This window comes from Marmota monax, unplaced genomic scaffold, assembly GCF_021218885.2.
Source record: "Marmota monax isolate L192 unplaced genomic scaffold, Marmota_monax_Labrador192_F-V1.1 WCK01_AAM20220418_F8-fsc00018, whole genome shotgun sequence".
NCBI lineage: Eukaryota > Metazoa > Chordata > Mammalia > Rodentia > Sciuridae > Marmota > Marmota monax.
In genome coordinates this window covers 5846215-5862500 of record NW_026692201.1, presented here as the reverse complement: position 1 = coordinate 5862500, position 16286 = coordinate 5846215, and the positions used below count along the sequence as shown (strand labels likewise).

Sequence of the window (16286 nt, the reverse complement as noted above, 5' to 3'; positions counted from 1 at the left end):
TGCTTTAATTCTAGTTCCCATGTCTTCTTTAACTCCAAGTGCTACAGTTATTACTTGTGTTTTTTAGGTTGACTAGAAAAAGGGATATTTGTCATATATGTGTTCATATATAATCATGGTAGTTTATCTACAGAATCAAAAGTCCTGAAAGATTCTACCAAATAACTTATCTTAAATAGTTCGGGAAAACTATGTAGAACAACTTGCAAAAGTTGTGATATTCTTAAAATGCCACAAAATGCTTTATTTATATATTCTTGGTTTTGTGAGATAGAGGTTTTTCATGTTTTTATATGTGAACACATACCATTCATGGGATAAGAACTTAAATGTTGATATATCTCTGTTCATGACAATGCAACTTTTTAAAGTGTTAACTGACAAATTCAGAAACTCATGTTGTAAAATTATTCTGGGCAAGCAATTGAAGAGTAAAAGAGGGAGTATTTGAATTAATATAAACTTTCGTAAACTATGAACTATAAGTATCATAGAAAAGAAAGATTTGGAGGGCTTTAGCCTCTTTGGGAATCAATGTTAGAAAAATTAAGAAAATGTTTACTGAGTTTTCAAACCAGATTTACTATGTGTTAGATTTGTCAAGTAAGGCTCTATAACAAATATCATTACCAAATATTATTTAAAAGTAATAAGCAGTTGAGGACTTTGAAAAAATACTTCTTTATATGTGGGAAAGTACAAAATAAATGTACATTGAATGTGGGTTCTTTAATAGACAATAAATACTGTTTATGTGTACTCTTAGTATATTGTGAAAATTATTTATTATTCTTGCATTTTTTGAAAATTTTTTTTACTTGTCAATGGACTTTTATTTATTTTTGTATGTTGCTAAGAATTGAACTCAGTGCCTCACACATACTAGGCAAGCGCTCTATCACTGAGCCACAACCCCAACTGATTCTTGGATTTTTCTTAATGAAAATTATTAGCAACAAATGATTATTTTGTCATTCTTCTGAATTGTGTGAATTCTGTGGATCCTAAGACATTCCAACTTAAGGAAATCTCAAATTCTGCTCCCAAAATTTTATTATATTATTTTGCCATATTTTTCTTTTCTTTTGCATACACTTATTACTATAAATTTCTTTTTTAGTTTTATTTTTACTTATTTATTTATTTTTGCATTACGATTCTTGATACACCATTATACTATAATTTATCATATCTCTGATTATATATTAGGTATGTTGATACCAAATTCACATCTTCATACATGTATTTTGTATAATGATGAGAATCTCCTTTCACCATCTATACAATACCCCTTCTCCCTCCCTTTCCCTCCTACCCCTATTCCCTATCTAGAGGTAATCTTCCTCCCTTGCTCTCTCTCCCAATCCCATTTTGAGTCACCCCCCTTATACCAGAGAAGACATTTGGCATTTGTTTTTTTGGGATTGGCTAACTTCACTTAGCATAATCTTCTCTAATGCCATCCATTTCCCTGAAAATGCCATGATCTTATTCTTTTTTATTGCTGAGTAATAATCCAAAATTTTATTAGTAATTCTTTAGAATTACTAAAATCCAAGTTGATGGATCACCAAGAATAATTATTGTAAGAAATACCATTAAATTGGGCTTATTTTATAATTTGATAAAATTCAAATATCCTAACAGATGCTAATTTTCATTATCTTGAGAAGTGACAGTCATCAGTCAACTAAAGTCACATGTATCAAATGATATTTTTTCCTGTTTTAATTGTGATGATCTATATTGTTTTAAAATATCTTTATAACCCATCAACTAGGTTATAGGCAAACAGCTATTTTATAGACTAGAATGATAACATTGCTAGTCCTTTGCTAACATTCTAGTTTGCCAATGTAGACCTTCAGTTGCTGCCTTATGTACCTTTTGTTTTTTGTTGTCTTGGGGTTTTGTTTGTTTGTTTTGAGGGGTATTGGGGATTTAACCCATAGGCACATAACTACTGAGCTACATTTCCAGCCCTTATTTATTTATTTTGAGACAGGGTCTCACTAAGTTACTTAGCCTTGCTAAGTTGCTGAGGTTGGCCTTAAATCCTCCTGCCTCAGCCTCCTGAGTTATTGGGATTATAGATGTGTGCCACAGTGTCCATATGACGTACCTTTTAGATCTAAATTGTATATAATAATTTTGGAAATAAATTATGAATAGTAATAGTTCAGATGCCGTTTTTCCAATATAGTGCTATTTGTCTATTGTCCTTTAAGTTCTTTGCTTCTTTTAATGCATCTAAGAATCGGCTTTTGTTCTTTTTTTTTTTTTTTTGTAACTGGATCACTCTTTTGGCTCTATTAAACTTGAACACAGCTTAGCTCTTTATCCCATGAAATGCTCACAAGCCAGCCCTACTTTGTCTAGTACTTGTACAGTTGTTTTTTTAAAAAATAAAAACAAAAGCATACAGAATTTCTTCACCCGTACTTCTTTCTGTCTGTCTCATACTTAGCCAAACTAATTACTATGAAAGGCTTCTAGTAAACAATATCACAAAGGTTGTAAGATTGAGAACAGAATTCTGACATTGACAGCTCAAGTTGGGAAGGGTATTATTTTAGCAAGGGTTGATGATGATAAGCTAAGTTTTCAATCTGTTTCAGTTGTTGGTGGGATGTTTAAATAGACATCTCTAAATAGAGACCCAAAGGCAGTTAGAGATATGAGTCTGATTAGAGGATAAAAAAGTCAAATGTATAGAAAGATTTATCCTTTTAGGTGGTAATTAGCACTGTCTGTGTTTTGTATGGAGATGAAGTGGCTATGGGAGGAGCTTTGGCTTTCTCCTATAAACTCAAGCAGAAGCTGTTCATGATGTCCTTAGTCCTTTCAGTAGTGTATACTTTTTAAATTCAGCATCATTTCAAAACTTGCTTTAGAGACAGTTTAGAAAGCTAGTGAAATAATTAGTTTTATATTTGTTTTTAAAATTATAACTGATATTTATTAATTTGTTAATCACTAAGCTTTTTAATATCAAAACAGTTTTGACTCTTGATTTGGTGTGTGTCCTTTTGAGGTAGATAGAAAGGAGAGAAGCAGGGAAGGGAAAAAAGGACTGTGAGTTTTAAACAGTAAAGACTTTATGAGCACCCTCACCAGGCATGCTTTCTCCCAGGCATGAATTCTTAAAAGGATCATAAATCAGTTAATTAATTCCTATGTATCTTGTTAGCTTACACTGTATTTTTTAGACCAATTCAATAAAACCTAGAGCAAGAGATTGTTAGAGACCCATGATGTGGGTACAGTCCAAATATTATCTATTAATACAACAATGTCTACATTAAAATTCTGAGAAGAACCATACCACTGGCACAATCTGTGACCCAAAGAATCAAGCTCATTAAGCTCATGCCACCTCTCATTCTCACCATTTACAAAGTTTGTTTTTAAAGAATAGCCCAGAGCCCCAAAGTGCATCTCACTCTTGAGTGTCCATATTCCCTCTCCCCTTGAGTGCTTATCCTGCTCTATGGCGGGATAACTCTGTTTTGTGCCTCTTTCAATGAGTCCTGAAATTTTTTTCTGTGGTGTATTTCAAAACCTGCCAGCTGAGTTGAGGTCCCCTTCTCTTTTCTGGAGGACCGCCATGAAACCCTATCTGGTGAAAATTTTAGCTGATTACAAAATTTGTCTTGCCTAACTTTATTAAAATTAATTAAAGTATCTATTTCTACTTGAGCAGTTAATAGAACTTGAACCATCTCCAGTTTAATGGATTAATTAATAGATACTGGAAGATTATAAAATAACAAATACTATCAAATTAAACTTTCATTTTCTTTCATTTAGATTACATACAAAATTGATAAGATGTTGTTTCCAGTGGTAGGAACTGAGTGGCTGAGACCAGGGATAAGTAACCTTTTTACTCAGTCCTCTTTTGTGCTGTTCAGATTTTGAACTATGGAATGATTTTCCTTTGGGAATAAGTGAAAGAGATTTAAGTTTTAAAAATTGATTTAAACAGGAAATAGTTTGGCATGGTTTTAAGTATCGATGCTTGAAATTCTAAGTCATAATTTCAAATCCCAATTTCACCATTTCTTGGCCACCTGACCTTAGATGAATCATTTTTCTTTGAATCAGTTTCTCATTTGAAAATGGAGATAACAGTGGATAGTCTGCTTACCTCATAGAGTGATTTTGAGAACTCGAAAACCTATCTGTGAGGTACATACTCTGCTAGGTACTGATATGAGGCACTTTACCTTTAAGGGCACTCACTTTCAAGAGTGAAAGCAGACAAAAATTTCAGCCTAAGTGATGATATAATAAATATGCTATGAATATACATAAGATCCATAGTGTCATTTTGGGAAGTGTTAGGATTGATGAGAAAGTGGTCTACCAAAAGACAAGGGTGCTGGAGTTAGGTTTTGGAAAATGAGTGAGGGGAAGAGGATGAGGAGGGAAAGGAAGAGGCTTTCCACTTCAAAAACACATCTATTTCTGCCCCATCTCGTTAACGTTTTTAACTTTAACAAGTTTTATTAAGAGAGCATACCGTCATAAATTCTTTAGTTTTTCACTGACCCCAGAATCTTGAACAATTATCCGTTGAAGTTTGGGAATAGCAGAAAATCTCACTTAAGATTTTATTTGAGGTACTGGGGATTAAACCTAGGGGCCTTGAACATCCCAGGCAAGTGCTGTATCACAGGCCATTTTTATTTGGTTTTGAGACAGGGTCTCAATAAGTTGCCCAGGCTGGCCTTGAACTTTGTTATCCTCCTGCCTCAATCTCCTGAGTAGATGGGATGACAGATGTGTGCCACTGCACTGGCTTTACTTGGGGCTTAAACCAACAATAAGAGGATTAGTAAAGAATAACTAAAACTTATTGAATTTTAACTCCACACTTTACTATATAGACTGCGACCCCTAAATCATTGGATTCTGAGGTCAACCTTCAATTCTTCCGTTCTGAGGGAATTCTTAATTAATGCAGTTCTCATATGTTTTCCCATTAGAAAACATCCTGCTGCACCCTAGTTGTAAGCAGATACACTTTTGCTGGTACCATATTTTTTCCTTTGTAGCACTATTAAACATCTCTCCCAACCCCATCATGCCAAAAATGTAGTTTTATAGATGATACTGTCTAGGTACTTAATTCCCGTTCTGCAAGTTATAGTTCAGGGGCCCTGATATTTTATTCTTTTATTCTAGAAGTTACAGAAGTACCTTACAAATTGAAAATATGATTTAAATAGAAAATATTATGGTTTATTCTGTATATTAGCTACCAGTAACTACTATGATTATTAAAAACAAAAGTTGTTAAATTTTTACATAAAACTGTTTTAAGTATAAAATATAGCCTTTTGTACAAAATTTATATGAATTATTTCTTCATATAATGAGAAACATACAACTGATATTTGTATAGGTCATTTAATCTTTATTTTCTTAAACCTATGTATGGGAAGAAAAAGATGAGGTACCTCAATTTCTAAAAGATTTATCAGTTTAGAATGAATTAGTCCACAGTAGAAAAGTGTTATTTCTTTACCTGAAGAACAATCTAATGATCTTGTACTTCAGTTCCTTTCAGTTTCAAGTAATAGAAAACCAAACTACATGTGGTTTGAACTGTAAGAATATTTATTATCTCATACAATAAGAAATCTAGCGGTAATATACTTTAAAGAATTAGTTAATTTGGTACTTCAGTGACATCATCAAGAACTGGAGTTTCCTGACAACACAGAATGACCTGTCCTTTAAACTGGATTTCTTCCTGATTCCACAGGCCTTTCACAATTGGCAAGAATAATATAGAGGTGACAATGTCCAGGAGAGAAAAGAAATTATATATATAAGAGCAATGATGACCTTCTCAGAGCCTGTATTAGTCAGCTTTTTCATTAGTGCTACCAATAGACCCTATAAGAACAACTAAAGTAGGAAAAGATTACTTGAAGGCTCATGGTTTCAGAGGTCTCAATCCATAGATGGCTGACTCCATTCCTTGGGGTACAAGGTGAGGCAGAAAATGTGTGGCTAAGAAAAGCAACTGGAAACATGGCACAAGGAAGCAGAGAGAAAGAGCTCTGCTCAGCAAGGACAAAATATAAACACCAAAGGCACACCCCCAGGGACATAACTCCTCCAGCCACATACTACCTGCCTAGAGTTACCACCAAGTTAATCCCTATCCAGGGATTAATGCACTGATTAGGTTAGCCTCTTATTACCCAGTCATTTCATCTCTAAACTTTCTTGTATTGTCTCACTCATAAGCTTTTGAGGGACACCTAATCTAAACCATAACAGAACCCCCAGAAGAAATATCCCTTATGAAGTTTTGTCCAGAATTGAGTCATTGCAGATGCCCAAACTATCACTTGGCAAAGTGAGTAGGACCATTATGATTGATTTTTTCCTTTGAAGGGCATGACTTCTTGGACGATTATACATTGTTTTAGCAAGTAAGAAACAAAGGAGTGCCTACAGAATAGGCAGCCAACAATGTTTACCATAATTGAGCACTTTTTTTACACAAAATATTTGAGGATTACTTGAAAAAATAAAAAATATATCACTAGGACTGGGGCTGTAGCTCAGTGGCAAAGCACTTGTCTAGCATGCATATGAGGCACTGGGTTCAATCCTCAGTGCCACATAAAAATTAACAAAAATAAAAAAATATATCACTAGTGGTTAGGGTATATATTTTAGAATAAAATAATTCTTTGACACTTAGTAGTTGTGAGAATTTGAACAAGCTACTGAAACTCCATGAATTTTAATTCAGTTATTACTAAAAGGGGAATGGTTACAGTACCTATTTTGTAGGGGTTGTCTTGAGGATTAAATGACACAATGTATTTAGCTTACTTGGCTTATTGTAAGTGGCTGCTATGTTAGCTGCTTTTAAAAATCATTTTAATTAGCTTTTCTTGAATGATTCAATCTTTTGCCTGATTTTGTTATATATAATGCTTTATAAGATGCCATTATCATAACTCTCTTCTTGAGTTAAAACTGTTGAACTTTACTAAACAACTGATTTGGGGAGAATAGATTTAGTTATGGCCATTGGAAAGGATAAAACCTCAAAAGTTATTTATCCAACCTATTTTCATTAGTGTTGCTGTCTTCAGATTAATTTTCATTAGTAGTATAATTTTTGACCACCTTTATGAAATGCAGCCACTGGATTTTATTCATTTCTAAAATGATAAAAAAAATAAAAAATTAGGAACTCTAGGAATCCTTCCCAATGATTATGGTTGTAAAATGAAGTTCTATTTTAATTAGACTTTTTAAAAAAAAAATATTGTGGGAAGTCATAATTGAGACTGTAAAATGGGGATAATACTTAAATAAGGTTCCAAGTATTAAATGCAATACACTCCCCAAAGATCTGTTCATAATGGCCCCCAGTGAAAATTTATTCTTTTCCTTCATCTTTTACACATTAAAAATCTCAAAAGTGTTGTTAGTTTCTTCAGAAATAGGAGAGCTTTTTATCAACTGTATCAATAGAAGAGAACTGCATCTGTCAAGAAAAAGGAAACCATACCAGGAATTTCAAACACGGCTTTAATTCAGGGAATTGGTTACATAGGTATTATAATTTTTATGAAAGGCTGAAGTTTCATTGCTCACCAGGGGTCATGTTAGCCACTAAACATCATGTTTTTTTTCTTGAGAAATTTTTATTAGACATTGCTTAGCCTATAAACAAACTTTAAAATGCAAATATTTTAAACAAGGTAGGGGGTATTTATTTTGCTTGTAGGTCTGTTGAAAATGAACAAGTGCATTATAATTATTTCACTTTGTGGTATAGAATATAGGATTGTATTTCTCTCAGTGCATCCTGTGTTGCCTAAAAGATCATTCATTATTTGTGAAAAACAAAATACAAATATTAAACAAATCTACCCCTATTTTAGTTCATCATTTGATATTTTAATTTTATATCTTTTTAGCAAAAGCTCTGATGTGCTTATTAAAAGCTTATGCTAAAAAGATAAAGTATAAGAAAAAAGTAGATTTTTTTTCTTATAAATTCTGGCTAAATGGATTCTCTTCTTCTTCATCAGTAGCTTCATTTTACAATCATAATCATTGGGAAGGATTCCTAGAGTTCCTAATTTTTTATTTTTTTAATTGAAAGGAAAAAAAGCATTATTTCTTTATCTAGTAATATATTCTATCTTCTTACTCACTCTCTCTCCTTAGAATCTATTCCATTCTTCTTGAAAGATTCTCCCACATGAGCTCACACCAAGATTTCCATTTAGACCAGTTGTATTCCAGACCTATAGCAGTTTAGATCTTGGGATTTTACCCCTCTTCATTTGACTGTTACTCTATGTCAAACATAGCTTCTTGGTCTCATGACTTCTTGATATTCATTTTCAGTTTGCTAGGTATATTATAAAGCAAATTTCTCAGGGGGCATAGTGGATAAACTTTTTGAATTTTTATATGCCTCTAAAAAGTTCCATTGGTTCATAACTTTTTCCATCAGCTATATGCATGACTTCTTGCCTCTTTCAGATCTTAACTCATATTCTTTTTTCAAAGACACCTTCTCTGATTATTTATTTTAAATTGCAGTCCCCCTGTATTACCAATCCTCTTATTGCTGTTTCTCTAGAGTACTTATCATATTCTACCTTTCTATATATATTTTTCTTATTTTTGTCTTTATTTCCCCACTAAAAAGTACTGTTAAGTTTTGTGTTTTATTCACTACTATATCCTTGGTACATAAAATCATACCTGGCATATAGTAGCCCCTCAATAAATAACTGCTAAATGTGTTAATGAATTTTTCTATCACTCTTTATTATAGTTGTAAATCCAGAGTTATAAATCATTTTCTCTCAGAACTTTGAAAGGATTACTCCATTGTCTCCTGGCATCTATGTTATTAATATGAAATATAATGTCAATCTGATTCTTCTTTTTTCTCTAGGTGACGTATTTCTTCTCTTTTTGAAAGCTTTAATTTTCTAGGAGCTCTGGAAATTCTTAATGTACATGGATGAGATTTTTTTTCCATTGATCCCGTTTTTTTCTTTTTTTTCCCCCACAGCTCTGGAAAATTTTATTCTCTTTTAAAAAAAATCTACTTTTTTCTTATACTATATCTTTTTAGCATAAGCTTTTAATAAGCACATCAGAGCTTTTGCTAAAAAGATATAAAATTAAAATATCAAATGATGAACTAAAATAGGGGTAGATTTGTTTAATATTTGTATTTTGTTTCTCACAAATAATGAATGACCAAAGTGGCCTATCACATTAGTAGGAAAAAAAATGTTAGTAAATGATCATTGGTTTGTTGGGAAGGGGGTTAGTCTAATTTCAGGTTGTGTACTACATACTGTAAACATTTTCAATAAGAAAATATTGTATGTTGATGAAATTCATGGGTAGGGATGTTCATCACAGTATTGTATATAACAATACTGTGTATATAACATAGGATAATACTTAAATAAGCTTTCATATCTGTGCCATGAAATCCTTTGCAGCCACTAACAGCTATATTTTCAAAGCATATTTAATGACATTAAAAATGATATCTTATCCCCATTATTTTTATGTGTATTAAAATTCCACACATACATATTGAGATTAAAAAATCTGATGGAAAAATACCAATATATTAATACAGGTTTATAATCCCATATACAAAAATCCTTTGACCCATATGTGTTTCTGAATTGCAGTTTCTTTTTATATTTTATAAAGGTATTGTGCATTTACCTAATAGCATCTAGAAGAACACTCTATTATCAATCACAGTAATGTTCTGCAGTGAAATATGTGACTCTTCACATTAAGTAGTATACATAAAATCTATAATTGTCAATTGAGGTGAAACTGCTGCTAAAAAGATTGTGTCAAGCTTAATAAAAACCTTGTTTTTATAGTTTATTGGATTTTAGAATTATGTGCATTTTGGGTCAGTAGGAATTTGGGCAATGGGATTATGAATGACTTAAAGTTTTGTTTTTTATAATCTTTCATATATTTCTATATTTATAGGAACATAAAAAATGTTACAGAAAAATATTTTAGTAACAAATTTAAAAATTGTAGCTGTATATACTTAAGTTTTTTAATTAAATCTTAGCCTTCCTTAGAAAGGGGAAAAGAGTTAAGTTCACCAAAAGATATTCATTCATTGATTCAATAAATACTTATCTATATAACTACTATTTTAATAAGAATATAGATAAAGATGTTCTACCTTACCAGGGAAATTAGTATTTCAAACCTTGATATAATGCCATTTCACACTTTTCTAATTGTCAGAAATTTAATAATTCTGACAATTCCAATAGTTCACCAGGATGCCAAACAAGTAGGAAAATTCCTACCTTGCATTTTCGATATCAATTGATAAAATCACTTTGGAAATCAAATTGGTAATATTTAGTGAAGTTCAAGTTGTATATATACTATAAACCTCTTAAATATCATGTGACTTGTCATCAATACATTAGTTTCCCTTTTCTGTTTCTCATTCTACATCTTGTCCAAGCATTTTATTCACTTTAATTTTATATGCTGGCATTATTGGATTCTCACTAACTAGGTGATTTATTTTCTTTTTTAGAGTAGTGATTTTGCTTTTCAATATTTTTTTTCTTCCCAGGATTTTTTACAAAATGTGACTTTTTTAAAAATTATTTTTTAGTCACTGATTTTTATTTATTTATTTATTTTTATGTGGTGCTGAGGATCAAACCCAGTGCCTCACACATGCCAGGCAAGCGCTCTACCACTGAGCCATAACCATAACCAAAATGTGACTTTTAAAAACAGTTTTATTTGTTTTGATATCCCAAAGGCCATGAAAATATTCAACACCTTCACCTGTCAGATGTGGTGTATATTTAGGTATCTTTTCAATTTTGCTGGAGTCGTTGCTGCTATTTTCCATAGACAAGCACAATGGGGTAGGATGGTTAGGATTAATAGTCTGTGGTCCCACACATAGAATCCTCCTCTTCCATTATATATTTCCTCAAAAGTCACCACATTATTCTTATTTCTCAATTATTGTGAATCACTTTTGTCACACTTGTTTCATGTATTTCTTTGATAATGTTAAAAGGCAATAGTGAAATTTTAGACATATTTTTTTATTCACTGAGTTTATAGTGAATGTTATGTGTGAAGATGAGGCATACAATATGAATATTACCTCATTCTGTCTTCAAGACCCAGCAAGTAAACTGACTACAGTGTGGTGTAATAAAAGTTAAGAAAGTTAATTAGAGGTTGAGTAGAGTTAAGTGGCAATCTTCCAAGTCAGCAATCAGCAACCCTTTTGTGTACAAGACCAGAGAGAGTAAATAATATAAGGTTTCGCATACCATGCCATTTGGCTACTCATCTTTGCTGTCATTGCATGACTAGTCATAGACAATACATAAATGAATGAGTATGGCTGTGTTCCACTAAAACTTTATGGACACTGAAATTTGAATTCCAAATAATTTTCACATTTCACAAAATTTTTAATCCTTTAAAAATGCAAAAACCATTCATACTTCTTAGGTTATACAAAAACAGATAGCAAACCAGATTTGGTTCCCTGACCATGTTTGCCAACCTGTGAAAAAGTTTTTGAATTATGATAGAATGGTTGTGGATTGTGCTGCTCTCGTATAGCTGTCCAGTTCCAGCTATTTTCTTACTAGGGATGTTTTATAGCCAAAAAGGTTTACAGGTATTGAAAGTCTCATTGCTAATCCAGTGGATTCTGAGTATACCTGATACTCTGAATAAGAATCATAATTATATAATGATAATAAAGACAAAAATAACATTGTTGCATTGATGATATATGCAAGATCAAGAACTCAAATGCTTTTTAGAGGCCAAATGTTAAGGCCAGAGTATTTGGGAAATGGGAAGTTATGTGAATTGGGGCAAAGTGAATAGCATTTGACCCATTTAAAAGAGGCATATCCTCAATTTAGCTCCAGCCTGCAATGAGAATGCAGGACCCATGTTCCCTAATGAAACACTCAAGAAAAGCTAGGTTGTGTTCCCCCTTTCCCCTGCTGTGTTCTCTCCCTTTCTGTCTTTTCTTTGTTTTTAATACTGTGAGTCAGAACCATCTTTAGATTTCACGTAAGCAGACTGGCAATTTGCCTTCTCTGTACTGTTTCTTATTTAAAAGGAACTTTTAGACAAGTATATGTAGTGATATGAATCAATTGTTTTACTTCGAATCTCAGAGGATATATATTTTTATCTTAATATTAAATTATTGTGAAAGTAATTTAAAATTACAAATACAATGGCAATACATAGTATTTACCTGTTTAGCTGTTGTGCTTGAGGTATCAGTACTTGGAACTTTCTCCTGCACTGACTTTGTGATCACAAACTTTACTTTTGTTTTCCTTTTTGATCATGGTTGTATTGAGACGTCATACAGCTTACCCATTTAAAGTCTATAATTCTTTACTTTTTAGTATATTTATATTATACAACAGTCATATCAGTTTTAGAACATTTTCATCACTCCAAAAAGAAAACCCATACCCTTTCCAGTTACTGTATCTTCCCCAATTACAGGCAAACATTCATCTACTTTCTGTCTCTATATTTGCCTATTCTGGATTTATTCTATAAAATAGTATTATACAATAAGTAGCCTTTCATGACTATCTTCTTTCACAGTAGTCTAATGTTTGCCAGCTTCACCTGTATTCTAGTGTAAATTAGTATTTTATTCCTATTTATTGCCAAATATTGAATGGACATATCACATTTTCTTTACCCATTCATTGAAATGGACTTTGGGGTTGTTTCCATGTTTTGCCATTATACATAATGCTATTGCAAATCTTTGTAGACATATGTAGACAAGTGTTTTTATTTCTTTATGGTACGTATCTAAGAATAGAATTACTGGGATATTGGATAACTTTAATTTTTTGAGGCTTCACCAAACTTTTTCAAAGCAACAACACTAGTTTTCATTGCTGCTGGCAGTGTTGCATAGTTCAGTTTATCTGCATCCTTGCCAACATATGTTATTTATTACCTGACTTTTTGATCCTAATGGGTATGAAGTGTTACTTCACTGTGGTTTTGATTTGCATTTTACTCATGACTAATGACTCGTGCTTATTGCTCATTTGTGTATCTTCTTTAGAGAAATGCCTTTTCAAATCCTTTGTCCATTTCAATTGGGTTATTTGACTTTTTTTGTTTAGTTGTGTTTTCTGTATATTTTGGATGCAATTCCTTATCAGGTGTACGATTTGCAAATATTTGCTTCCATTCTGTAGTTCCTTTTGAAGCACACAAATTTTTAATCAAAGATGAAGGCTAATTTATCTTTTTTTTTCTTTTGTTGCTTGTGCTTTTGCTGTCATATTGAAAACTTGTTGCCCACTCTAGGGTCACCAAGATTTACCTCTATGTTTTCATCCTAGAGTTTTATAATTTTAGCTTTTAACTTTAGATTTTCAAAGCATTTTGAGTTAATTCTTTTGTAGCTGGTATAAGAACCAGAGGAAATACATGTTTTTTGTTGTTTTTTAGTTGTTGATAGACCTTTATTTTTACTTTATTTATATGCAGTGCTGAGAATCAAACCCAGTGCCTCACACATGCCAGGCAAATGCACTACTGCTGAGCTCCAGCCCCAGCCCCTAAAATATATGGTTTTTAACCTCAAAAATCAAACCAAATTTACTAGGGATGTAGTTCACTGGTAGAACATTTGCCTAGCATGTGAAAGCCCCTGAGTTCTATCTCCAGCAGAGCAAGCACACGTGTGTGCATACACACACACATACACACACACACACAAATAAATCAAGGCAGAAATTTTAGTACACAATAATTTTGAGTATTGTTTTCACATTGTAAATAGAATAGAGTGAAACATTTTTAATTTTAAAAATAAGAATTTCATACATTATAGCTAAAGTAATTTTTCCTTTTTCCCACCCCATCTAATCCATCAACTTTAGTATTTTAAGTACGTTTTATATTTACATTGTTACTTTGTTAAGTGTGGTTTATTCTCTAGAGAAGAAGCTAATTCTCTGAAACATTTTTGGCTTATTTGTAGATTGGTCAAAGAAAAAGTGATGTATGAAAAAGAAGCAAAACAACAAGAAGAAAAGATTGAAAAAATGAAAGCTGAAGATGGTGAAAATTATGCCATTAAAAAGCAGGTAAAATTGTATCTTAAATAGTAATAGCTAACATATTTAGAATACCATGTCAGCTAATATAGTCTTTATAGCAGCCCTCTAAGATGGTACTGTTATTTACTTCTTCCCATTAAACCCTTCGCTTAAAGAGAAGGAAACTTAAACACAGGTGAAATAAATGTCCAAGGTCACACAGCTGCTAAGTAGCATAGTTGAGAACTTAAGCATTCTGGCTCTAGAAACTGTATACTAAGCTGTATGGCCTCTCTAAATGTTAAATATAAAAATGGGCTAATCTTATGTTAAATATACTTACATATTTAAATTTAGAAATATTTTCTCCAAATTGATGGGAAGCTCACCAAAATAAAATATGTATTGCATTTCTCAGTGACTACTTCCAGTTGTGTCATGACCAATTTTGGTCTCCTTCGCGTCTTGATTTTGGCATCTGCTTATCTCTCTAACCTCAACTTTCATCAGTCCCTACCTGGACCTCTTAGGTGTCTGCCTTTTAATTTCCTAAATATACCCTTTCTTCTTTGCCTCTAAAATGTTACCCATATCTGGGATGCTTTCCCTTCTCCTTTTTTAACCTATTAACTCCAGATTAATTCCTGTTTCTTCCTATAAGCCTCCTCTACATCCACCTCTACACAGAAAAGGGTCCATCCCTTGTGCTTCCATAGCACCTTCTGTATTACCATTGAAGCATTTATTGAATGTTTACCCTCAGCAGACACTTGTTTTGTAATTTCTTTTTTTTTTTTAATTTTTTATTGTGGGTTGTTCAAAACATTACAAATTTCTTGACATATCATATTCCACACTTTGATTCAAGTGGGTTATGAACTCCCACCTTCACCCCATACACAGATTGCAGAATCACATCAGTTACACATCCATTGATTTACATATTGCCATACTAGTGTCTGTTGTGCTCCGCTGCCTTTCCCATCCTCCCCCCTCCCCCCTCCCCACCTCTCCTCTCCCCTCCCCTCCTCTCTCTCTACCCTTGTAATTTCTTGAAAAAATAAAAACTGTCAGGGAACTTCCTTATGTTTCCACCACAAAATCTATCATTCTACCTGCATCTGTACCCATAATACCTTCCTTCCTATGAGAGAGGATTGTGTGCATTAGCCCTGGTTATGTAACTGTCAGTGATGTTATCATTTCTTTGTTTTCATCTTTCGTACCTCAACGGTATTTGATGCAAGTAACCACTTTCTCCTTGAAATATTGGGGCTTTTTTCGTTGGTTTTTTGTTTTTTTTGTTTTGTTTTGTTTGGTACTGGGGATTGAACCCAGGAGTACTTAACCACTGAGCCACATCCCCAGCCCTTTTTATTTTTTATTTTGAGACAGGGCCTTCTGAGTTGCTGAGGGTAACCTCAAACTTGCAATCCTCCTGCCTCAGCCTCTGTAGTTGCTGGGATTGCAGGTATGCACCACTACACCTATTCTTTTATATGGGCAAATTTGATAGAACAGCCTCCCGATTTTTCTCATGTTTAACTGTCATTATTTTCCAGTTTGCTTTGTTGAACCTATCTCTTTCCACATGTATACTTTTATACAATTCCTCTCTGGGTATTCTTGTACCACCTCATAGACCTTAATATATGCCATCTTTATGCTCATTTATTTGTTCACTTCAATAAAATTTATTGAACACCTACTATGTGCCAAGCACTGGTCTAAGCACAGTATTTAAAAAGACAACAAAACAAAAAACCAGAATCCCTACTTGACACTCCTTCTAGTGCCACTGACTCTCAAGTTTATATCTGTGGATTTGACCACTCCAGATATACACATTTAACTGTTACCTATTTTACATATCTTCTTGGGTGTCCAGAAGAAAAATCTTGAAATCTTGATCTTCCTCCAACCCAGGTTACTTCCAAAAAGAAAAAGAAAAACAAAAAAAAAAAAAAAAAGAACTCACTTATCCAGATACCCAAGCCAAATATTTATTGGGTCCTTCTTTGTTTCTGATAATCCTGTCAAACATCACAGGCCCTATTTCTTATTCCCTCTACTTGTTTCTCTACTGTCATCTTTGTAGTTCACTTTACTGTTATCTCTTGCCTGAACTATTGC

The 16286-nt window shown here is 32.8% G+C and overlaps 1 protein-coding gene across 1 annotated transcript in view; it reads left to right on the top strand.

Moving 5' to 3' along the window:
• Tbca (tubulin folding cofactor A) overlaps window positions 1-16286 on the top strand; it is a 73693-nt gene that overhangs the window by 41782 nt on the left and 15625 nt on the right. Inside the window, exon 2 of the mRNA XM_046427558.2 lies at window positions 14096-14201. Coding sequence (XP_046283514.1) covers window positions 14096-14201 — 106 coding nt within the window. The remainder of the gene's footprint in view (window positions 1-14095; window positions 14202-16286) is intronic.